At 39.4% G+C, this 24105-nt stretch overlaps 4 protein-coding genes across 7 annotated transcripts in view; 3 read left to right on the top strand and 1 right to left on the bottom strand.

Moving 5' to 3' along the window:
- Positions 1-2687: 2687 nt before the first annotated feature.
- Positions 2688-8921, top strand: fbxl18 (F-box and leucine-rich repeat protein 18). 2 transcript variants are annotated; one of them, XM_044347474.1, is made up of 8 exons: positions 2688-2853; positions 5114-5311; positions 5466-5815; positions 6215-6350; positions 6461-7539; positions 7945-8163; positions 8263-8462; positions 8630-8921. In XM_044347474.1, the coding sequence occupies exons 1-7, from the start codon at positions 2800-2802 to the stop codon at positions 8417-8419; spliced, it is 2193 nt and encodes a 730-aa protein (XP_044203409.1). In that variant the 5' UTR covers positions 2688-2799; the 3' UTR covers positions 8420-8462; positions 8630-8921. The 2 variants fall into 2 exon arrangements, with proteins under 2 accessions (XP_044203409.1, XP_044203408.1); XM_044347473.1 differs by having other exon boundaries at positions 8263-8768.
- Positions 8922-10355: 1434 nt separating this feature from the next.
- Positions 10356-14337, bottom strand: LOC122979761 (stonustoxin subunit alpha-like). 2 transcript variants are annotated; one of them, XM_044347477.1, is made up of 5 exons: positions 13425-14337; positions 13260-13334; positions 12572-12635; positions 12302-12352; positions 10356-11510 (listed from the first exon to the last, which is right to left on the bottom strand). In XM_044347477.1, exons 2-5 carry the CDS (start codon positions 13296-13298, stop codon positions 10990-10992), a joined length of 675 nt encoding a protein of 224 aa, XP_044203412.1. In that variant the 5' UTR covers positions 13299-13334; positions 13425-14337; the 3' UTR covers positions 10356-10989. The 2 variants fall into 2 exon arrangements, with proteins under 2 accessions (XP_044203412.1, XP_044203411.1); XM_044347476.1 differs by having other exon boundaries at positions 13260-14336.
- Positions 14338-14405: 68 nt separating this feature from the next.
- On the top strand, positions 14406-20637 carry ptcd1 (pentatricopeptide repeat domain 1). Its single transcript, XM_044347475.1, has 8 exons — positions 14406-15223; positions 15310-15450; positions 16480-16698; positions 16800-16901; positions 16992-17675; positions 18208-18324; positions 18731-18913; positions 19636-20637. The coding sequence occupies exons 1-8, from the start codon at positions 14735-14737 to the stop codon at positions 19888-19890; spliced, it is 2190 nt and encodes a 729-aa protein (XP_044203410.1). The 5' UTR covers positions 14406-14734; the 3' UTR covers positions 19891-20637.
- Positions 20638-21453: 816 nt separating this feature from the next.
- Positions 21454-24105, top strand: part of zgc:112980 (uncharacterized protein LOC503706 homolog) — a 16101-nt gene continuing 13449 nt past the window's right edge. For both annotated transcript variants that reach the window (XR_006402912.1, XM_044347472.1), the window contains exons 1-5: positions 21454-21563; positions 22625-22763; positions 23309-23417; positions 23520-23613; positions 23877-24027. Coding sequence is in view for 1 of the 2 variants with exons in the window: in XM_044347472.1 (XP_044203407.1) it covers positions 22634-22763; positions 23309-23417; positions 23520-23613; positions 23877-24027 (484 nt within the window). In the remaining variant the exon portion in view is untranslated. The remainder of the gene's footprint in view (positions 21564-22624; positions 22764-23308; positions 23418-23519; positions 23614-23876; positions 24028-24105) is intronic.

Here is a 24105-nt window from a genome sequence, read left to right as displayed (position 1 = left end):
GTAAATGGTAGATGGACTGCACTCATTTAGCACCTTTCCACTTTATTGGACAAATTGCTTTACAATTTTTGCCTCTCATTCACACACACACTCACACACCAATGGCGGCAGAGCTGACATGCAAGGCGCTGGCCTGACCATCAGGAGCAACTTAGGGTTCAGTGTCTTGCTCAAGGACATTTCGACACATGGACAGGAAGTGCCGGGTATCAAACTGCCAACCTTGCGGTTAGCGCTCTACCTCTTGTGAACAATATGTATGAAAATGAAAATAGTAAAAGCTTATGTCGCTTTTAGAGAGAAGTTTGAGAATTTTTTTATGGATGTTTGAATCCATTTTGTCCATTTTGTGACAGAGAAAGTGTTGGTTGTGTGAGCCCAAGTTTAAGACTTCCTATTTCATAAAGAATCCGTACGGTAGGTGTAATTGCTTAAATTAATTTGCAATCACGACAGATTGTCCGATAAGAACTGGAGAAGAAGATGTCCTCAAATGGTGCCTCATTCACTACCACACACATATAATTCAAGCTACCCTGTAAGAGACTGAGTTCAGATCAATATCTGTGAACTGATGTGGTTTCTGCAACATAATAAAGAGTAGGAATAACCTGCATTAACTACGATTTACAGTCTCATGGATGCACAGGATCTCTCAGTCCACAAAAGTCTCTAATTGAAAGGAATCCTGTATGGAATTATTGGAAAAGAGACAAAATATATCCTGCCAACGAATCAACCCACTTTGATATGGTGAACTATCATTATTAAAGTTCCCTCCACTCAAAAATGTGCAATCTGCAGCCTCACTGCTAGATGCCATTAAATTCTACAAACTGGTCCTTTAAGGCGTGTACTTACGATCATGATGTGTGACATCACTACTAGTTTGGAGCCAATTGTGGTCCAGTATACAACTTACACAAGTGTGATGTGGAAACTTGAAGCTTCCTGTGAAAAAAACACTAAGAATGTACTCTTCAGTGAAGTAGGAGTCATCTTGTGTCCAGTACCGAAACTTGTGAAATGAACAATATTTACATATTTATAGATTCTGGATTTTTTCAATGAGGGAGAAAGAGGAGGTGTGATTTTAAGGATTTTTAAAAAGGTAATTGTTCTTTTTTATGCAAAAAAAACATATCAGACACAGTTTATTTTTCCAAGAAAAGGATTCTTATATGTCATAAAACATGAGTGGAGTGGACCTTTAATCAGTCAGCATACTTAAGAATTAATAACTCAGTAAAGCAGACTACCTACAATATGTGGTGTCAGATATGGTTGTAAAATTGGAAACATATTACATCACACTAGCTTCAACTGATTTTATCAAAACTTCATGTTTATTAATTTTACCTGGTTTAAACCATACTGGTTTGCATTAAATGCCATTATTTCACTGTTGACCTTTTGGAGTGCCATAGCGCCCCCTGTTGATGGATTTTGATAAGCTTAGGTGGATACATACAGTCTGACTGGATACAGCCCATTGCATACTTTGTTTATGTTAGTTAATAAATACTCATCACATATTTTATGAGCATTTGATAAAAGCTAATGCCCATTTTTGATCAGCCACACCCAGGACTGTCATCATTCCCAGATGAATTAATTCTCTGTTTCAAAAGCAGGTTAATTTATTCTTTATGTCTCCACACACTGGGAGAAAAAGTCAACAATGTAATGTTAGACATTATTGCCTCACAAATATTACAAATATTTAATTATACATTATATAAGGTATGTTTTCTATCAAAATCACATACAAATGGCACAAACACGGCCTATGTTTCCTTCTCCCATTATTTCTCATGGCTCTAAACGTGTGTAGTTGCCCAATATGCTGATATGTGCTTTCTGATTATGAGAGAGAAAAACATAAGATAATTTTATAGCTATATTTGATATGTTTCTTTTTTTCTGAACAGTACATTTAAACAGTTTGATCATGCATCATTAAGAAAACTCTCATCATTAGTCATGCTCATGACTATTTTTTAAACTCATGTTATTGTTTTAATCTTTGATTTTTTTTTATTATTTAAAGATCCCCTCCAGACATATATAAATACTCTGCTTGGAACAATATGTGTCTAATATGGAATTTCTGCAAAAAAAAAAAAAAAATTACCACTTTAAAATCCTTAAAATGGCATCTTCTCTTTCTCCCTTATTAAAAATTCCAGGATCTATAAATATGCAAATCTACTTCATTTCTAAAGTTTAATTGCTGGACACCAGATGTCTACTTCACTGTAAAGTTCATTGTCAGTAAGTTGAATATTGGACCAAGATTGTCTTCCAAACTATTTGTGATTTCACAAATCATGTTGGTAGTCCCGCCCCTTAAAATCTAATTTTCAATGAGCTCAGAGAATCTTTCCACTTTTAGCAGAATGTGAAAACAACCTTCTTGTGTCAAACTCTGCACATACATCATTCTGCACAGTGAAGCTCAAACTAAAGGAACAATAAGTGAAACATATTTTTGAGTTAAGGGGGACTTTAAAGTTATTTATTTATATTATATATTTTGTCTTCTGTACTTTTATGGTACTTTTTGTGTTGTGCATTTTTTAGGGACAGCTTTTATGCGTACTGTAAAAGGCGGGGATTTAATTTATTCAACGAAAAAATAAACGAAATAGAAAAAAATAATCGCGCAGGAAGTATGTCCGTCACTGAAAGACTTCCGGCGTTGTGTAGCAGCTAACATCGTCCGTGCAGCTAACGGTTGGGCGTTCAACAGCCTGCGGTTCACTGAAACATGAATGAACATCTAAAATCCTGTCGATCATGAGTGGGACTGTCAGAGGGATTTTTGAGGGCATGGATCGACAGATTGTGAAGGTGGGTTAACTGACAAACCTCGACAACACTTTATTAGTCTGTTAACGGTAACGCTGAGCGAACCAACTAAAGTAGCTAATGCTGCTATTGCTGTTTTTCCTTGAATGCGTAACAATAATTAATGTATTTAGGAGGCTTTTTGTCACAGGAAATTAGCTCTTATTTGGTGCCCCAAGCATTAATGACCTACATTCCAACGCTTTTCTAAAACTATATTGTTATTCTTTTCAACAGTTCATCGCTTTTTCTATTGTTTCGTTAAATGCCAGGGGGTGAAGAGACACTGTAAAACGTAAAGCATTATTTTTGTTCATCATACAGATAAATACTGATTTTGTTTTCTTTCAAGAGTCACTCTAAATTGCCACTGATACTAATTGGTTGGTGCTAGATTGGATGGGCCAGAGGGACTATGTGCGAAACTCTCGCGAGATTTGTACACTAATCTTAACTTTAACCTAATCCTAATCTTAAACCTAACTCTAACCGCACTTGCAAGAATTCATGCTTCCGGCCCATCCAATCTAGCATGTACCATACTAATTTTTGGAAGTCAGAATGAATGATTTCTGGTTGTCTCATGTTTGAAAAATAATTTTGGAGGAGATAATGTGCCTTCTTACTGTCAATCAGGGGAATTATATTTGCTATTCGTTAGGTGTTTTAATGGAACTTCGATAATTGTTAATATCTATGGATTTAAATCAAAATCTGACAATGATCACCCACCTAAATCTTTGGAAGAAAGACTTGTACATTGACTAGCCAAATTCCCTGATGTATATTTGATCATAGGGGGAGACTTTAATATTGTCTTGGATGATGTAAAGCAGTGGTTCTCAAACTTGTTCACATTAAGGACCCCTAAACTGACAAAAATTACCCCACAGACCCCTATTTGATAATATTTTGTCCCAGGGTCCCCCATCTGATGAGATTTTAGCTTTTAGATGCTTTATTACAGAATGTGTATGAAACCCATGACTAAATAGTCATACATTCTGTCATTGTGTTACTTATAGTGGAATTATAGTGAAAATAAGTTATTCCTCATTTTACTGGGGACCCCACTTTGAGAACCACTGATGTAATGGACAGATGGCCATCTAAGACAACCATCTAACGTGAACTCAACACTGAAATCTCTTATGGAACGATTTAACATCACAGAGACATACAGAGAGATAAATGCAGGAATGATAAGGTTTTTACTTGGTCTAACAAAAATGGCTCCAGACAGTCATGGATAGACTTCTGGCTTGTTTCCAAATCCTTAGATAAGAGATAGTATTTCTGCTAATGTCTTAACTACTTCATTAACTGACCTTAAAGTTATCTACATAAGCATTAATTTTATATCAAGTTTGTCTCGCCACAGAGGTTCTGCCTACCGGAAAATGAATAGCTGGCGTATAAATTACTACTGGACAAAGGCACGAAATAAAAGGATTTTTGGTCTGAACTGGGAGCTTCTCAAATTTGAAGCTGTTAAATATTTAAGGAGATATGGCACCTCCCTTGCTAAATCAAGACGTGCTTTGGAAGAATCATTTATTTCAGAAATCATCTCCCTTTCAAATTTTCCTACAGGTAGTCTCTCAGCAGAAGAAAGATTAAAATTGTCTGAGTTACAACATCAATTAAATGACATTTACAAAACTAAAGCAGAAGGTGCTTTTATTCGATCAAGGCAAAATTGGTGAAAGCAAGGGGAGCAAATGTCTGCCTATTTCTTTAAACTTGTAAAGTCACAAGCAAAGCACAACTCTATTTTTCAGCTAAACATAGGAGGGAATGTTACTGATAAACATGAAGAAATATCCAGATGTTGTTTTGAGTATTACTCCACTTTATTTAAGTCTCACTTTAACAGAAATGCGTTATAATAATATAATATTAAATCAGTGAGCAAAGAAGATCAATCGTTCTCCTGTCGCTCTAGAATTAATTTTAAATGCTATTACTTACCTTAAAAATAATAAGTCACCAGGCAATGATGGAAATACATTTAAATTTTATAAGCTTTTTTCAGAGTTACTTGCACAATTTCTCTTTGAAGTCATCAAATCATCATCGTCAGTCTTATCATTATATTAGTTTGCCAACAAAAACATGTGAGCTATACTTACAGACTATTAAATCCTGCACTCATTTCTTTAATGTCTTTTAATTTTCTTTCTATTTCTTATATGTTTTTTGTGAATCTTAGCACACAGGTCTAAAAGCATCTAAACCTGACACTGTCTGTTGTCCCTCTCAGGCTATATGTGACAAGGACACGATGGGTTCTGCCTCGGTAGGAATGTCAGATTTGTCCGATGAGATCCTGCTGTGCATCCTCCGCCATGTTCCAGTGTGTGACCTGCTGATGAATGTGGCACAAGTCTGCCACAAGTTACAGATACTGTGCTATGACAAGGCCCTGCTTTCACACGTCAGCTTCTCTGAGGAGTACATGGTAAAGCTTTTGAGAACATCTTTTAGCATTTATTTGAACTGATGAGACAATGAGTTTATGCATGTGTGTGGAACTTCCAGTATATATTAAACACATTTCTGTAACAACACAAACAACATTATAAACATAAAATTTCTTCTTTTTTTCCCTCCAGGCTGATGATCTATTAATGCGATATATATTGAGACAGCTTTCCAATCACGTGCAGTCTCTCAGCCTGAATGGTGTCTACTGGCTCTGTGGCTCTACCGTGGAGAAACTTTCCCGCTGCAGGGCCGTGACGCACCTCGATATCACCGGCTGTCGCCTCACTGCCCTTCGGCTCTCCCGTCTCCTTTCCTCCCTCACTCTACTCAGATCGCTTGCTATTGATGTGACGTCAAGCTTCAACTCTGGACAGCTCAGTTCAGAGGCTGTGGACACGCTGAGCCGCCTGTCAGAGCTCAGGCAGACACTGTTGACGCCCAGTTATGGTGTGGTGCCGTGCTGCGCCCAACTCCGCAAGTAAGGATCTGTAGGATTACTGAGATTCACACACTAAACCTGTGTCCAGAATTACTCCCTATTTGTAAATGAATTAATAATGCAATGGTTGAACTGTTACAGAAAGAAAATAATATTTCCAAAAGGTCAATCTGCATTTACTTCTTCACACAAAGCGCCCTCCTATGTATGGAAAAAATGCACAAAGGAGCAAATTTGGACAGACATGTAGTGCTGTTTGACGGGTGATGATGTCAGACCAGAAAACAACTGTCTTTATGCTTTTCATCCATCGGTACAGTTAAGCATCAAAGCACTGATGGCGCTTCTCATCTCAGGTGTGTGCATGCACATTAGTGCTGCTTGTTGGTGCCTGACTATGTTAGTGCTACAGATTTTGTGTGTGTCTCTGTATTGTAGGCTGATGCTGCAGTTTGACATCTCAGACGTGACCAGAGATGGTGTCGGTGTTTGCTGTCAGTTAATGATGGGTCAGAGCAGTGTGCCACATTACAAACAGCTGGAGGAGTTTAGTGCCAGACTGGCCCCAGGAGAGGTGAGTTTTTTAGTGTATATATTAGTGTAATCTGTCCCTATACTGTACATCTGCAATATACACTGCAGTACTGTGCAGTAATTTGTGTATCTGTGTGTTTATGTCCTTAGGTAAACCAGACCTTGCTTCTGCTCTATCTAGCTGTGTTCAGCGTTCACGTTCCAGAGCGTCTCCGAGTTTTCCTCGTGTCGATTCCTGGCCCAAACCCGGCCCACTGGCCTGCCGCTCCCTCATTGGCCCGGAGCTTGGGTCAACGTGGTGACCTGGAGGCCCTGCAGCTTCCTCGGTCCTGGCTGGATTCTTTGTCACTAAAGCGAGCCCTGGAGGGCAACAGCCCCAAGCACCTCAGCTTCAGCCGTTGCCCACACTTCTGGCCACAGGTGTTTGAGTCGCTGCTGGAGGGAGGAGTCAAAGATGCTACACAACTGATCAGCCTTAACCTCAGCGGGATCAATCACGTTCTTTACTCAGAGTGTAGGAGTGTGGATGATCAGCTGGTTGCTGTGACTATGAATCGGTTGGCAGCTACCTGTTGCAACCTTAAACACCTGAATCTGATGCACACACATTATCACCATGAAAACACATCTGAGCTAAGTGGGGATACACACCTGTGTGCTAGCTTGGCCAAATTCAGACACCTGCGCTCTCTCACTCTGCCTGCATGCGCCCTGTCAGATGGCGTAAACACAAATCACATCTCTACAAAGAACTCCTCCTCCTCCTCGTTGTTCCTGGGGTTAAAGAAGCCTCCTCGCGTGGGGCTCCAGAATTATAAGCCTAATTCAGAGCCTTCTTTGTCAGGGGACAGCACCTCGGGGCTCGCTCAGCTCTTAGCTGGCTGCCCTCTTTTAGAGACCTTAGAGCTCATAGGTCCAGGTTTTGTCTCTGCGCTGCCTCGGCTTGAGCCTTGTGCACGTGCAAGCGTAGAGCCTCGCGGTATGTGCGCGTGGGCTCAAGGAGTTGGCGATGCACACCTGGCCGTGCTTGAAGCGTTCTCTCGATTACGTCGTCTGACTCTGGCTGGGCTTCCTGGGGTCCTTAGGGGGACAGGGCTGATACAGCTGGCCAGGCAGTGCAGAGACCTACAAGTATTATCCATTGCCAACATGGGATCCCTAAAAACCATGAACTACGCCCCTGCGTTGCTGGACACACTTAGACAGTGCACACAGCTAAAGGAATTCAGGTTAGAATATTTATATTTACTGTTACTTTAACCACTACATAGTACATTAATTTGTATATGTTTTAGGTGATACATCTTTCCTTGTTCCAGTTGAAGAATTTACCGTCAATTCATTATTTGTTTTAATAAGAGGGGAGTTTGGCCTTAGAGTAGATTCTGAACCAATGAATGCATGTATAACTGCAGTTTTTTAGGTGGATTTTCATTACAAATCTGTCTTGTAGCATGATTCAAATTAGTGTTGTGTTTTTTTTTTTTTAATTTAGTGATAGCTAAAAGGAGTCTTCTTTTGTGATTAGAGGTGGTACCTTAGATTGACTACAACATATGGGATACCAGTTTTACATCTTTGTTTGTCTTGTTTTTACATTCTAATTGTTTAATATTGTGTGTCTGTATGTTTAGGTTAGAGCAGCCCCACCTGAATGCCAACGCGTCTTTCTTTGAGGCTCTGTCCTGCTGCTCTCGACTGCAACGTTTCTGCCTTATCTCGCGCAGCGGCACCTTCGACCCATCGGCAGTAGAAACTTTCATGGAACGTTGCAGCCATGTCACGATGTGCCACATGTTCATGGGCGGCACCTTGGTGGCTTGTCGGACACTGCAGAAAGCTCTTCAGGAGAAGTCAGTTGTTGTTTGTACCGTATATGAAGCAGAGCACATACTGTATGTCAAACATTTAACGGAACCAGTGATGTGAACTTTTCTTTCTCTCTCTCTTAGATTTTCAGTTGAGCGCTCGGCCCTGAATGTGGTCATCTATCCATTACAGCATGAAGACCTTCCTTCAGTCATCAGAGATATCCCGCTAACGCTGCTGGATCGGATAACTTTGTTCCAGAGCCACGTGGCCCAGCCCCCACATTTATCACCGTGGTGACTTCGCCGGAAAGCTCCAGTGTGATTGGTGCTCAACAGTTGAGGTGCTGAGACTGTTTTTTCAGCAGGAAATAAAATTCACAATTGAAAGACTGATTGATTGATTTTCATCTACTCAGTAATTTCCAGTTTTGTGATCAGTTGTATCAACAACTGTTTCAGGCTCTACAACAATACATGAAAAATGCTTGTTTACTTTTACATGACGCAGTGATGTCGGTCTTCAAAGGGAAATTCGCTTCGGCTCACCTGGACAGGTCAAAGGTCAGTGTCAGCTACAGATGAATGTTCTTTAGTTGGTGGGGATTTGTAGTCTCTTGTTAAAGTACATTTCACATGTGGTGCCTAAATTCTGGCCTCTTCATTCAAAAACCATTTCTGTTAACTTGCCACTCTGCTGCTTTATAATAAGTGCCAAACATATGAATTAAGGGATGTAATTGTTTTTGAACTTTGTACAGCTGCCCACAATCCACACAATCCCTATAAATTATTTTAAATACTGTCTGTGTACCATTTGTCTGTTCATGTCATGTCATTTTTCAAATGACTACAACAGATACATACCAGCTGTGTCAAACAGGTTTTCTTGCCAAGAGATAGATATGATTTATTTATGGATTACAGACACAAAAACAAAAAAGATTTCCAACATGGTCCCAAGATGTTAAAAGACAAAGAAGCATAGATGATAAGATCGATACCTCTCTCATTTATTTACATTAAATATAAAGTTACACCCAGCAGCCGTTTAGCTTAGCTTAGCATTTATGGAAGCAGTGACTTCCTGGAGTCTTGTCACCGCTCCTGAGAAGAAGATAAGAATTGACATCATTCTTATGTCTATGTGAAAATTATGAAGCTGAAACCAGCAGCTGCTCTTTTATCTCAGCAAAAAGACTAGAAACGGCTATCCTGGCTCTGTCATAAATAATCCCCATAAAAACCACAATTTGCAGTTTTTACACTTCAGTTTGTGCACAAATGAGATAAAACGTGTTAATTAGTGAGCTTTAGAGGTTCTGCTAGGCAGATTTTGTTACCAATATAACCAGACTGTTTTCAATATTTAAGCTAAGCTAACCAGCTGCTGGCTGTAGCTTTTCATTTAGAGAACAGACATGAGAGCGGTGTTGACCTTATCTCACTCTGCTACTATGGTTTAACACACTTCGATAATTTCTCAGTTTCTTTTATTACATAGACTCAGAAAAGGTCAACCATTACAGTTTAGTTCCATATTGTTTTATTTCAGTGGGGAAAATGGAGTGTACGCCATGTTTCAATGTGTGATTTCAGACACAAATGGAAAACTAAAAAGTTACAAAGTGACACACACACAGTAAGACATGATACAGTTAATAACAAGGTGCCATTAGTCACTTCAAATATTACAAATTACATTTGTGTTAAAAAAAAAAAAGTTGGTCCCCATGTTGTCGCTCAGTTGTGGCTTAGAGAACAAATAAGGTGCACCGAATCTGCTCTTTGACAACATCCAACATTTAGTTCGGGATTGGAAGTGGATACTTCCACTTTTTAGAGTATGCCTGTCTGGTTGTATGTTTGCACATGTAAACATCATGTCCTGGTTTCAGAATACTGAATCATGATACTGTGGTATGTAAAAACCTTATCCAGGTTTCTGGTCAAACTGCCACATGTACATGTGGGTCCTCAACTGAAACTACACAGTAGTTTGTTACTAAAGCTAAAAAATATGGTCTAGTGTTGATGTAGAAATACTTAATACTGATCTTGTCTCCTGTTTTGATCAGTATAATCCTGTCAGTCAAAATTAAAAATATTTACCAATCAACAGTGTGAAAGGAAGCTGAGAATAGTGTTCTTTAGTTATCTGTGAATGATAACTTATTTATTTTTATATAAAACACAAGATAGTATGAGAAGTATAAAAATGTATTTTTTAAATGAAGTACCCAATGACAGTGACTCAATGATATTTTCATTTGTATATATCTGTTGAAGGACCAAAAAATCCTGCACACTGTTGATTATTTGTCGTCACTTTATAACCTCCAAACAGGACTTGGGGGAACTTTGGAAGACCAAGGTCTGAGGACTGAAACAATGTTAATAAAGTGAAAAATCAACAGTGTGCAGGATTTTTTTTGGGTCCTTTCAATGTCACAGTTTATGATCCGACGCACCTGCCCACAAGATTTTCTGGAGTGAATCAACTTTGCGTGTTATCTGTTTGTTTATATCTGAATTAAAATCAAATAAATACTGAACCAGTTTTGATTGCAGTTATATAAACTCTTGTTTTTAACAAATCCAAAACCTCACATGCAGGATACATAAATGTAATTGTGATTTGATGAAATCAATTGATTAATCCTTCATTAACAGGATTATTTATGTCTGAATCAAAAAAAAGGATGAAAAATCAAAGCTCTGATGTCCTTTCTGTTATGTGTGTGAACATTTTGTCTCATTTGCACTCCTGCTGAAGGGAATACTGCTCATCCCCACTGCTGTTAAACATGACGAGTGGACCGACTTAAGCTGACATGAGACAGAAGGGAAATTTATTGTGTGGACCTTTATCTACTCCAAGTCACACAGCTGGGCGCTGCCTGCGATCCACAGTCCAGGGTACAGCGGCTGTGTGAACGTGGTCTCCTCTCTGTGCATCAGCTGCAGCATTGTGTCAGACACACAGTAGAAGGACAGAATACCTGCCTTATGATCCAGGTACACCCCGACTCTGGAGGACTGAGGCTCAGGAACCACAGTCTCCTCATCATTGTGTCTGAAACATTCATGGTTTTTGTTCAAGTCTAAACTCCAGGACTTGTCGTTGCACCCGAACGCACACTCGTTAAAATAGTCTGACCTGGCGAGATCTTTGTACGCCACTGCTATTTCTATAGATCCTTTAAACTCCACCTCCCAGTAACAGCGTCCTGTCAGACCCTCTTTACACAACACCTGAAAGAGGTGAGAGAACCTGTCCGGGTGTTCAGGATACGTCTGGACTAAATCCGTGAGCTCGGCCTCTCTGTTCCCCTCAGACAGAAGCAGCTCTCTGTATGCTGTGTTTGGGTCCAGGGTGAGGTGGCAGTAATCTGTGAGAGGACAGAAGGAGGCGTATGGATGTAGAAACACTGATGAACTTTAAACATGGCCGTTAGAAGATCCCCTCCGAAATGTGCTTACAATCAAGTGATGACTGATGAATCTTCATTCTGAGCAAAAATGTATTTAAACATTTATCTGAAGAGTTTTTTAGTTAAATGATTGTTTTATTTCTTTTTTGTTGGTGAGATGTCTCTATTAACCCTTTTAAGTTTGTTTAATATCACCAGCATCATCTTTTCCACTCCTTTAATGTATTATGGGGTTTTTTTGTGTCGATACTTGTGCAAATAGATAAACTGAACTATAAAAGAAATGTCATTGAGTGTCTTTAAATGCAGTATAATCTCTTCACTATGACACACTGACAGTTTGAGACGGAGAGTCAAGATGAGTAAACAAATACTCATCCAGGATGTGCAGAGAACTGTATAAATATATAAAGCTGCCTAAATATCCTGCCATGGGGAGATGATGTCACCTTAATTGATTTAGTTTTGAAAGTCTAGAAGTTACTAAAACAAACTTTGTTTTTTTTTTTTGAGAAACATTTGTAACATTATCACAATAATTGGGATAATTGTCTCATTATCTCATTATCCTCTATCTCAAGATAATGGAGTAAAGTAAAATCATCGCAACCGTGTCCGTTCTTGGCTTCTGTACTCACTGTACATTTCACACATATCCAAAAGATTAAACAGCAAATTCTCACGAATTCACATGACAAACATTATTGGGAGACAGACTGTATTTGGTTTTAAGACATAAACATACTCACATTTTAAGAAGTCAGTTCTGGTTTGGGGTTCATCTGCTAGCAAAGCATCTTCTGTTAATATAACACAAAATTACACAATTTTCAATACTTGGTGTGACTGTGTAATGTTTCTCAAGCTCGTTTTAAATGACAGCTTGCTCAGGAACATTAGTTTTGACAACAGATAACATTTGATAAATACTACTACTAATATTTTTTTATGGAACAAAGTCCAGTCTTATCTTCTTTCGGTACATTTGTTGTGTGTGTGTGTGTGCACGTGATGTGTACCAGGAGGAGGTGTGCCATTGGACACAGGACAGGAGGTTGGAACTTGATAGTCTTGTTCAGAGACCTGTGGAGATCATTATTTGACTTTCAAGGCATAGGTGTCTATGACTCAGTGGCAGAATTTTAAAATTTGTCTAAAACTGTGACACCAAGAGGCCTTTTATTGAGGTAAATGTTTATAATTAAACGTGAGGAACAAACATATGTCACAACCTGTAATACCAAACAAATGCAAAGTACAATGCAATGCAAACAGTACGCAGGAGGATTTTCTGTTTTAAAACTGACTTTATCACTGAAATATCAATTGGATGTAGAAGCTCACTCACATTATATGAGGCCAACAAGACTTTTTGCAGCTCCTATAGACTAACAGATTAGATTTAGAAAAGAAACAAAGACACACAGTTGATAAAATAACTTCAACTTAAGTTTTAACAACTACAATAAATTACTTTCCATGCCAGTGTATTAAAAGTCCAATTCTTTAATTGAACTTTGGAGCCCTCTGCTGAGACATTATGTTGACTTCCCTTAGGTCTACATGGTAATAATGATATTTTATATTGTTTTTAATCTACTTGTTATCTTACATTAATGTTGGCAGAGTTAACTGACATGTCAGTTTTAAGTAATAATCACAAACAAATCTACAAAGTCAAATGGAAAAGTTATATGAGCATTTTACCAGCCGCGCTGAGATTGGAGCTCCGACTCTCTCTTCCATTGTTGAAGCTCAACTAAAAAACATCTGTATGAGAGCCTGTGTCGAAAATAACAGACTTATCTGTTTTAAAATGAATCATAATAATCTTATCTGATACTTATGTTTCGTTCGGCTCACAGGCTTCACCTTGTTTCACCCCAGGAAGAGACGCAATATAACTAATAACCAGCTGGGGTCAGTGGAGGCAATTATAGCCAAAGATGCACAGACATAGTAATCTATTACTGATGTAGTCGATCGGAGTGAGACATCCTTTTTTTCCCTTATTGAGTACATGAATTAATATGAAGTACAAACGTGGAAACAATTAAATAAATTACATTATACATTAGAATAGAGTTAAATTAAGACATTTAAAACAAAACACTCATTAACAGTGTTTACAGCCTTCTTGTTAGTGCAGGATTTAATGGTTTGTAAGTACTGCTCACATTCTTTATGAAAAACTGAGAAAAGAGGTTTTTTGTTAGCAAACTTACACTTATGAATATGACACTTAGCTAAGATTAATGACATAAGCTTGTTTCCCATTATTTCTGTCGTAACTTAAAAAAAACAGTACATTTATATACAATAAAGCAAAGTCAGTCATAAATTTATAATTTACGAAATTTAGAAGGCTCTTGCCATAGTCTTATATATAGTAACAACGCCAAAATAAATGTGGCACAGTTTCAGGATGTGCAGAGCAAAATGAACATGATACATTAACATCATTCTTAAATCTAAAGAAAATGTTTTACAAAGTAGAATTTGTGTATAAGCTGAAAGGACGCCTCCTTTATCTTACTAGTGAAGGGACATCCTAACCTAACTCTGTCTTGCTTTGTTTTCACCATTTCTTTCTAAATGTTGGTATTGGCAGTGGTAGAAGAGGTACTCAAAACTTTTTTCCTCAGTAAAACTATTGTAAGTTATTTTGGGGTACAATGAGTTAGAACAGTAACATAATTCAATATTTTTCATTTGTAAATCTATAGGTATAGATAGATTTATGTGTGTTATGATTGCCAGTCCGCATAAACAGGACTGAGTCACTGACAGAAGAAACCTGGATTCGAATGAGGGGGCCCACCTGATGACCCCAGTGAAGCGTTTACCCCTTACCCCTGCTCAAGGAATGATTGACGATTATAACACAGGATTGTAAAACCAAGTCCTGTGAGCTTGCTTGTAGCTGTTGCCTACCTTGCCTATAACCAGAATATGTGAAGACTAAATAAAGCCAGGCAGGGTGTTGGTTCGATCGATATCTCAGCTAGCAACTATTCAGGTCTGGTGTTTGTCATTGAAACATCGTGGTGAGCACAACATGCTGGAAGCTACGTAGTGACCGTCTACAGAGAACTGTAAGTTTTAAAAACCTTTGTGTTTGCTGTCAAGAAAGGAAGAAGAAAGCTAACATGGTTAATTAGCTTGTCGTTAGCTCGGTAAATATGTTAACGTCCGTCGCCTGTTCGTGCGTGCGGAACGGGAGGAAAATAACGGCCCCCGTTGCTAAGTTGTCCCTGTTTCCAACGGTTAAAACGTCACCCAGTGGACTGAAGTTGACAGGGGTACATTTGTCACAACACCGCCCTGCCAGACTCCTCACGGCGCCTCCTTGGCAGCTTCCAACGGGGCTAACTGTCAGATCCGTGTCCTTGTCAGCCTCCTCCCGAGGTGATGCGGACCCTCGGGGCTCCCCTTCAGTCCCTGCAGACGGAGGGGACTTCGGCTCTCTGTCTGCCGACATGTCCTCCAGGAGGTCGTTCAGGAAAAGCAGCCCGTACACCCAGGATTTGCGATACCGAGAGGACGAGGCAGCCGCCGCCGGGGAAGAGGAAGAGGAGGAGAGCCCGGTGAAGCCTCGCAGGTGGACCGGGAGGAGAAACACACCTTACTGGTACTTCTTACAGTGCAAGAAGCTGATTAAAGACAACAAGGTAAGGTCGCATTTGATTTCTACTGAGTCTTGCTTTCCCTCTCCTCCTCCTCCGTGTATTTATAACATTTATTTGTCCTGTCACAGCTGCAGGAGGCGTTGGACCTGTTCAGCAGAGACATGCTGCAGGGAGAGAGGCTGCAGCCGGAGGAGTACAACTACAGTGTCCTGATAGGAGGCTGTGCTCGAGCTGGACAACTCAAAAAGGCCTTCAAACTCTACAATGATGTAAGGATACCTTATTTTAGAGCTGCAACGATTAATCGATTAGTTGCCAACTTTTAAATTAAGCAGAAACTATTCTGATCATCTATTAAGCGTGATGAGTCATTTTTAAAGAAAAATGTCCAAATTCTCTGATTCTAGCTTCTTAAATGTGAATATTTTATGGTTTCTTTACTCCTCTATGACAGTAAACTGAATATTTTGGGGTTTGTGGACAAAACAAGATATTTGAGGATGTCATGTTGGGCTTTCAGAAACATTTTTTCACCATTTTCATGGACTCAACAACTAATCAGTTAATAGTAAATGAATTTATTTGTGTTATGGTGATATGTTTTTCTAATATTTTTATCTCCCCACTTATATCACTGGGAATAGATGAGATATTTTTTTAAAAAGTGTCACTTCAACACAATACAATTCAACAGCTCTGCAAACTACAGCTTCCAAAAGTACCTTTGAGTTGAATCAGCACCTGTATAAAACAGTTCAAATCATTCAAGATGCAAAAATTCAGTCTTATTCTTTTGTTCACACTCCGTTTGGTTCATGTATTTGTTGACAGTTACTTTTCCACCATCTGTAAACATAAATAGCCAAAATCTTCAGCTCCAAATTTGTCCTTTTGACACTGCTCATATTCAAATTGATGAAAACTCACACTATATCAGTCGGTCACTTAGTTTTTGTTATTCTAGTTACTACTTTGTCATAATAGTAACTGTGATCATTTAGCTTTTAGTTAGTTTATTAGTTAGTAGCGTTTAGTTGTCTTCATTGGTGTGGAGATGGTTTACTTCTTCAGTGAGATTTTACAGTTGAAACCTCCAGAAAAAAAGCTAATAAATGATTCTGAGTTTGGGCTCTTTTGTCAAACTTCAGCATTAGTTTTAGTTTGTTCTCATAAATTTTGTCTTTATTTCAGTCTCCTGTCATAGTTTTGGCTTTAGCTTACATACAAACAATCAGAGACCTCTTCAAGTTGAGTCATAATGTGTGTAAGTACAGTTTGTATGCGTTCGTGTCTTCCAGATGAAGAAACGAGGTCTAGATGCTACGGATGCGACGTACACCGCGCTGTTTAACGCCTGCGCTGAGTCGCCATCAAAACAAGTCGGTCTTCAGCAGGCTCTGAAGTTGGAACAAGAACTCCGTCGTAAAAACTACCCCCTCAGCACCATCACGTACCACGCCCTTCTGAAGACGCACGCCATCACCAACCACCTTCAAGCCTGTCTTCACACGTTCAGGGTACGACATGCGCCTACATTTCTGTGAGTTTATGGAAAGTTGTTCCACCAAATTGTGTTTATTTGTGCTTACACCATTGGGGGTTCATGTGTGTTTTATAGGAGATGCTGCAGAACGGCCACGCTGTAACTCAGGAGACGTTTCACTACCTGCTGATGGGCTGTCTGAAGGACAAAGAAATAGGATTCAGACTGGCTTTACAGGTAGATTGTTGGCTTTGTTCAAGAGTTGACAGTAGAGAGACACCGGGCACTTAGGGGATTTTCTTGAGAATAACTCTGTGTTTGTTTCAGGTTTGGCGCCAGATGTTGAAGTCAGGGATTCTTCCAGACTCTAAGAACTACAACCTGCTCTTGCGAACCGCGAGGGATTGTGGGATTGGAGATCCTGCCCTGGCCACTGGTGTTCTGCTGAGGACTGACTGGGAGTGTCGGAAAGAGAGGGAACGCGTGTCACGTGTCAAGTCAGACTCCAGACACAAAGATCTAATAGATATTGACTTTTTGGAGAGGCAGTTGTTTATCCAACCGGATTCACATGGTGACAGTCAGAAGGGCAGCAGAGACAGTGAGGAGGAGTCCCATAGCAGACAAGACTCAACCCACCTGATACCAGTCAGCCAAAGAGAAAACGTCTCACTGCCTGTTAACTTAGCAGATGCTTCTACAGCCCCGAACCTACTGGACCTTTTTGAGGGAAAAAGCGTTGGTGTGATCTCCTTGGGCACAGTTGATCGAGCATCCGATAGACTCGCTCTGATTGGAGGAGGTCAAGGTTTCCTGGAGAAGATGGCAGCCAAAGGACTCAATCCAGACCTCAGAACTCTCACCCTGTTGGCCGATACGATGGAGCCAAGCTATCAGTCTTTACAGATGCTGTTGAAGGTTGCCAAGCAGCATCAAGTGAAGCTTGACATCGCGTTCTTTAACTCTGTGATTCGCCGAGCAGCCAGAGCCGGTGACCTGGATGGAGCAAAGGTATAGACACACAATCTCAATCAAACCACAGTTACAGTATAGCAATATGAAAAAGTTCAATATTAAGTAAATGAGACATTACATAATAAATATATTTCAATAACAATTGTGATTGGCTGGTCACTTATTCAGACTGAAGCTACAGACAAACACATAACTGGCTCTGGCATCTTCTTGATTGACTTACAAAGATTTTGTGTTGAAATGTGGCATTATGAAAGAAAATGACCCGTGTCCCCATTACTTTGATTAACGCACACACCTGTCTGTGAACAGTTTCCATAGGAACTAATACTTTCTACCTAAGAAATAGTACCAATGAAAACAGTTCATAGTGTTTTCTTAGGATTATCCAGGAGAAACAGGAAATCCCAGATGAATATCTCAAAAAACAAGCATATTAAACCAAAACCAGCTGCATGACTAGATACATCTAAAGGCAAGAGAGAACATGTGTTTTCTTGTAATTTTGCTGAATCGATCTTTTTTAAGTGTGTGTGCCTGTTTCTGATATACTTCTTTTCCATTCCAGTCCGTGTTGAGCGTGATGCGACAACGCAACGTCAGTGTGGATGTACAGACATTTGGGAGCCTCGCGCTGGGCTGCGAGCGACAGAAAGATGGTCTGCAGCTGCTGAAAGACATGGAGGTGATGACACGAGTGTTGGCGTCAGTATCTGAAGGGGAATAGATGTTAAATTAAAAAAACTCGCATTGTATTTGCTGACAGAACAATCTCACTACGAGATCCATTTAGTAACTGTTCTGGAGCTTTTGATCATATCACAAAATCTTTCTCAGTAGATGAAGTTTGTCCAGCTGTTGTGGATTTTTAAATGTATAAATTTCCATTTTTGGGAGCACAATACAGACTTCTTGTCCCTGTTGGCTCATAAAATTGGGACTGAATGTTGATTCTTGACCTTGGAAACAGAAGTTGACAAAACAAGGTCGTTTTAGTAGATCAGTCAAAAGTAAATGGACCTTGTGGTGACATTGTTTTGTCTGCTGTTATACTTCATTCAGCTTCACAAGCCACCTTGTGTTTTTCTCAGGAGGCGGGATTAAGGCCTAACGTCCAGGTGTTTTCTGCCCTCATTGGCCGAGCAATTCGTCGACTGGATTACGTCTACCTTAAAACAATCCTCAAAAGCATGAGCGACATGAAGGTGTGGCCCAATGAGGTCATCATCAGACAGCTGGAGTTTGCTACTCAATATCCTCCCAACTATAACCAGGTAAGCTACTGTAGCCTCAGTACTGTACATGAGGGAGGAAGAGTCTCATGGCAGTACGTACCTGAGCATCACCAAATAAAACAAATAAATGTTTAAGATGTTTAGCAACTAAACCTTTAAATACATCTTTTTTGTTGTTTTATGGCTTAAACAAATGATGCAAAATTTATGCTTACATACTTACATACTGTGCACTCTCACAGTTACACTCTTTCACACTAACACACCAGTACAAACAGTACAGTGTAAATTAGCTTCAGCTAGATGCCCTGTATACATGCTTTTCCTCATGTCACAAAGTTTATCTGTAACGTCCCCGTTCAATAAATACACTAAAAATCAAACAAATCAATAAGTGTCAGTTCTGATCACAGTGCAAGAACCTGCAGAGTCTCCTGCAGTCTTTGTGGCACAATAACATCAGATGAAAATGAATCAACATGTTCCAAATCAACCAAAAACAGGCATCCCAAACATATTCACACCAGAGACCTACAGCTGCGGCTCTGAGCTGTCAGCACTTTTCCTCTTTTCCAAGGCAGATGTTTCACTCTGAGCTGTGCTGTGAATGCTTCCATGTAAAGAAGGATTTGATTTTGTCAGATTGTGTCAGTATAATTATTCTTGACTGATTGATATTCTCTTTTTCTTCTATTTCTCCTGCTCCCCTCTTCCTCTTGTTCCTTTCTCTTTCATCCCTGTCCCTGCTCTCTCAACCCCAGTACAAGTCCAGAAACAACTATCTCGTTCACATTAATGGTTTTCGAGGTTACTACCAGCAGTGGCTGAGAGCCATGCCTGCCCAGAGCGCTGAAGACGAGCAGGAAGCAGAGCTGCAGGCTGAGATGGATCCTGCTGTGTTGAAAACAGAAGCTGCAGATGGATTGACAGAAGCCCAGAGGAACCAGAGAGCAGCAGCGAGGAGATATCGTTCTCGTAACAAGGACAAGACGAGCAGCTCTGTATCAGCTCTCTAACTGAACTGAAAATAGTTTTTCTGATTCTCTGTTTGTCTGCGTTCGGCTGTGTAACCCCGGATGAACTTTGGGTCAAAGTCATGGACCTTCTGACAGTTAATTTATTGCAGTCCCATTGTTATTGTAACTAATATCAAAGTCAATTCTAAGTTTAAGTACACGAGTCTTGAGACATTAAACTTCATCTTGGCATTGTATTTTATTTTATTTTGAATCCAGTATGTTTGAATTAATTTGCTCTTTATTTGCATCAGATCAGGTTTTTACAGAAATTGAACCCTCATCATCAGCCGCACAATTTTGTTTTTTTTTTTTAGCACAAACAAATTTCATTAATGTCTATAAGGACAATGATCACCGTCTGTGCTGTGTTTGGAAGATTTGGGAGAGCGTCGAGAGACTGTGGGAGGAAAAGGGATGATGCAGCTGGTTCCATTAAACTGCGAGAAAGCTGCAGAGTTGATGTTTGGGTGGTGGTAGATTGTGATCTCTAAAAATACTTCTTGAAACAGAAAACGCTCAGGGTTGAGGCTTCCTTACAGTCAGATGTACAGTCTGATGTAAGATGATTAAAATGTAATAAGCTGAGAGAGCTGAAGATGCCTGATGTCTCAAGAGTTGATCTTTTGTGGAATATCTTAAAAGGCAGAGTTCACCCTGATCTTGAGCTTCAACAGAACAAAGAAAGGAGTTGACAGGTGTCTGATAATTGTAGATAGTTACTAAAGAATCTCTTTTTTTTTTTTTTTTTTTTAAATGGATGTGTTACTTGATCATTAAAGAAGGGGCTTGAAAAATCAGTGTTGGGTAACGTGGAATAATGAGACGAGGAAGTTTGAGGCTGTATTTTTGGTAATGTGTTTATAAACTGAGGTAATGTGTTTATAAACTGACCAAACTGGGTACTGAGAACAACCATTTAAATATGAATTGCATTGATTGATTGAGCATTAGCAATCCTACATGTTTTCATTAAATCATCAAGTGAGTTAATTGTGAGTGTAATGATTCAAGAGAAGAAAATTAACCTACTGAAGAGCTAATTTTAAAAGTTTAAAAGCTATTTTACTTCAAGAGAATGGCTGTAGTGCAACAATAAGGACACCAAGCTACCAAGAAAAAGAAGCAACGGAAATTTGCATTTAATAAGATAAAACTTTATTGATCCCTTGAGGAAAAAATTGCATGTTACAGCAGTGCAGGAAACAATGAAATAGATAATAACTAGGAGTAATAAATTCAAACAAAATAAGTCAAGTAAATGGAATTCAATCTATAAACATTATGAACAATACTGTGACTATATACATGACCTGACTTGTGGGTGTAAGAATAAAAAAGTTGTGCAAAATATGTGCAGAAGTAGCATAATGGTTCTAGTGGGTGTAGTTGTAGTTATATATTATACAAAAGTTTTATATTATATAAAAATATAAATGAAATATGCAGTAGTGATATCTACACAGGCCAGCTATATTAAATACAAAAGCAGTTTTTCTGTACTTCTCCACACTCCGGTCCAGTAGGCGGTGGTAAGACATAAATACGGTGATTACAGCCTCCAATTAAACCCACGAAGAAGAAGAAGGAACAGGAAACGTCATGTTTGTTAAGATTTGAGGACACCGGGCGCGAAAAACATCGTATTTATTTTGTGTAAAAGGACAACAAAGGTAAGAAAACTTGTCGCTCACAAAACTAAAACAACCATTAAACATACTTGTTATCTGTTTACGTTACTATACTTTGTAGTAAAAACGTAAAGCGAGAATACTTTTTACTGTTGACACATTTGGCGACTGTTAAAAGGAAGTTAGCTAGTTTCTTAAAAAATAGGGAAAAAATGAGTGCGGTTTGGTAAGAACTCCGAAGGAACGTTAACGCAGCAATGTCTCAACAAAATTATCTGTCCTGTATATTTTATTGACTGTTACACCTCAGATTATTTGACCTGAATAAGAAATTCAGCTGTAAACATGTTTATGACTACTTCATTTTGATGGATACTGGCAAAAAAATGGTGTCCCTGTAGTATTTATAGTATTTAGACAGTGTCACAAGTTTTAATAGCTATTTCAGTTACTAAATAGAGAAATACTGACGCCACCTAAACACTAAAGCAGTGGTTCCCAACCTTTTTGGTCTGTGATCCTTTAAAATAAAGCAAAGTCTACCGGGGACCCCTCCTTACATGTCGCATTGTCTACCAGTTAAGTTGCCGATTATTGTCTTGATTCACTGGTTAATCGTTTTGTCCGTAAAATGTCAGAAAATAGTAAAAAAACAAACAAACAACAAAAACAACAATTATTATCAATTATCAGAATAGTTGCTTATTAATCTTCCTGTCAATTGATTAATCGACTAACCTCACAGCTTAGAGGCTTGAGGACGTAAAATACAGAAATCCATAAGAAATAAAATTAGGGGAAAAAAAAGATAATAAAAATAGAAGAAAGTTTGGGGAAAAGAATCACAATTTTGTATCCAAAGTATGTTTTGTTTTTTTTCTCTGTATCCTAACCTGTCCTATCATTTGGCAATGACCCCTTGTGGGGGTCACGACCCCCAGGTTGGGAACCACTGCACTAAAACTTGTGTGAGCTGAGCAAGGAAACAAACCAGACAGCCAAAACCTGTAATCTTCAGCTGAGGCACAAAACATTGCTGGTGATGTTTTTTAGTCTACCGGTGTGAGTTGATAATTGTCTTTTCTTTCCTTTTTTTGTGCCAGACATTTCTGATGTGCACAGCGGCGGACAATAGAGAAATAATCATCCTCAGTGATGATGATGATGAAGACTCTGACCATGACATATCATGCAGTGACCCCTCGGTTCTCATCGTGGAGGTGGAGGATGTGAAGAAGAGCGGTAACACCTGTATTTACTTAATACACCAGCCTTTGTATGTAGGTAGATTGGAAGTTATAGATAATAATAATAACTTTATTTATATTGCACCTTCAAAAACAGAGTTTATAAACTGCTTTGACAGACAAAACAACAGCAGGATAATCAGAAAGCAGCATAATAACAGAAAAAGAAAAGAAGACACTGATTCTGTTAGCTTTATCTACTCAAGCAGGTCGTTCCAAAGCCCTTATGGCAAAAGCACGGTCAACCCACCTGAGGATCTAAGGCTGCAAACTGGCTTGTATGGGGTCAATATATCTGTTATATAGCTTGGAGCCAGACCCAAACGTGCTTTAAAAATGATCAGTAAAGTCTTAGAATCAAACAGGAGCCAATGGAGAGAAGCCAGGATTAGGATGATGTGATGTCATCTGTTAAAACCAGTAAGAAGCGTAGCTGCTGCGTTCTGAACTAGTTTGAGACGAGAGAGTGACTTCTGGTTTATACCAGAGAGGATGTAGTTCCAGTAATAAATGATGATCAGATGATCCTCTGTGTTTCAGACTGTGTGTTACCTCCCAGCGCGTTGGATGAAGACCTGGTCGTCACCTTCTCCCGTCGTGCTGAGGTACTGCCTCACGCACGCTACGACTGTCCCATACATCCTTTCACGTGAGTTAACTGCCATGCACGCTTGAAATACTGAACAGTGCCCCTTTTACCCCCTAAAACCAGCTTCATATAATCACAATGCTTCTCTTCTGTGCTACTCAGGGCTACAGACAATGAGGTCAACGCTCCTGTGGCTGGAAATCAGCTCATTTGCGACCAGTGCTTCTGTTACATCTGTGACAAACTGGCGTCATCGGTATGTTGTTGATGTCGGAGTGTTTATAAAGAGTCCCAGAAGTATCACTTGCTTACAGCTGATGAGCTCTGGGCCAAATGATAAATATCCAACTTACTATTGTACTTTTTGTGATGAAACTAATTAATTACAGCTGCAACGTAATTAATCACTGTTAATTACTCTTTTTCACACTGGTGTCCTCTGTGTGTGTGTGTGTGTGTGTGTGTGTGTGTGTGTGTGTGTGTGTGTGTGTGTGTGTGTGTGTGTGTGTGTGTGTTCAGTGTGTAATGTGGTGTCACAGTGGTGTGTGTCACTGCAACAGCCACAAAAGGAGCAACTTCTGGAACGACCTCAGAAACAGTACGCTGCTGGGAGCTCTGAAGACTTTTAACCTCACTCTGTCTGAAATAGACGCTCACCTCCGACGTGCAGGTACTCGCCCTCACACACAAACATGTACACATAGAGAGCACATTCACACTTATAATACCGAACACTGAACCGCTTGTT

This window comes from Thunnus albacares, chromosome 3, assembly GCF_914725855.1.
Source record: "Thunnus albacares chromosome 3, fThuAlb1.1, whole genome shotgun sequence".
NCBI lineage: Eukaryota > Metazoa > Chordata > Actinopteri > Scombriformes > Scombridae > Thunnus > Thunnus albacares.
This window is presented reverse-complemented; position numbering and strand designations above follow the sequence as displayed.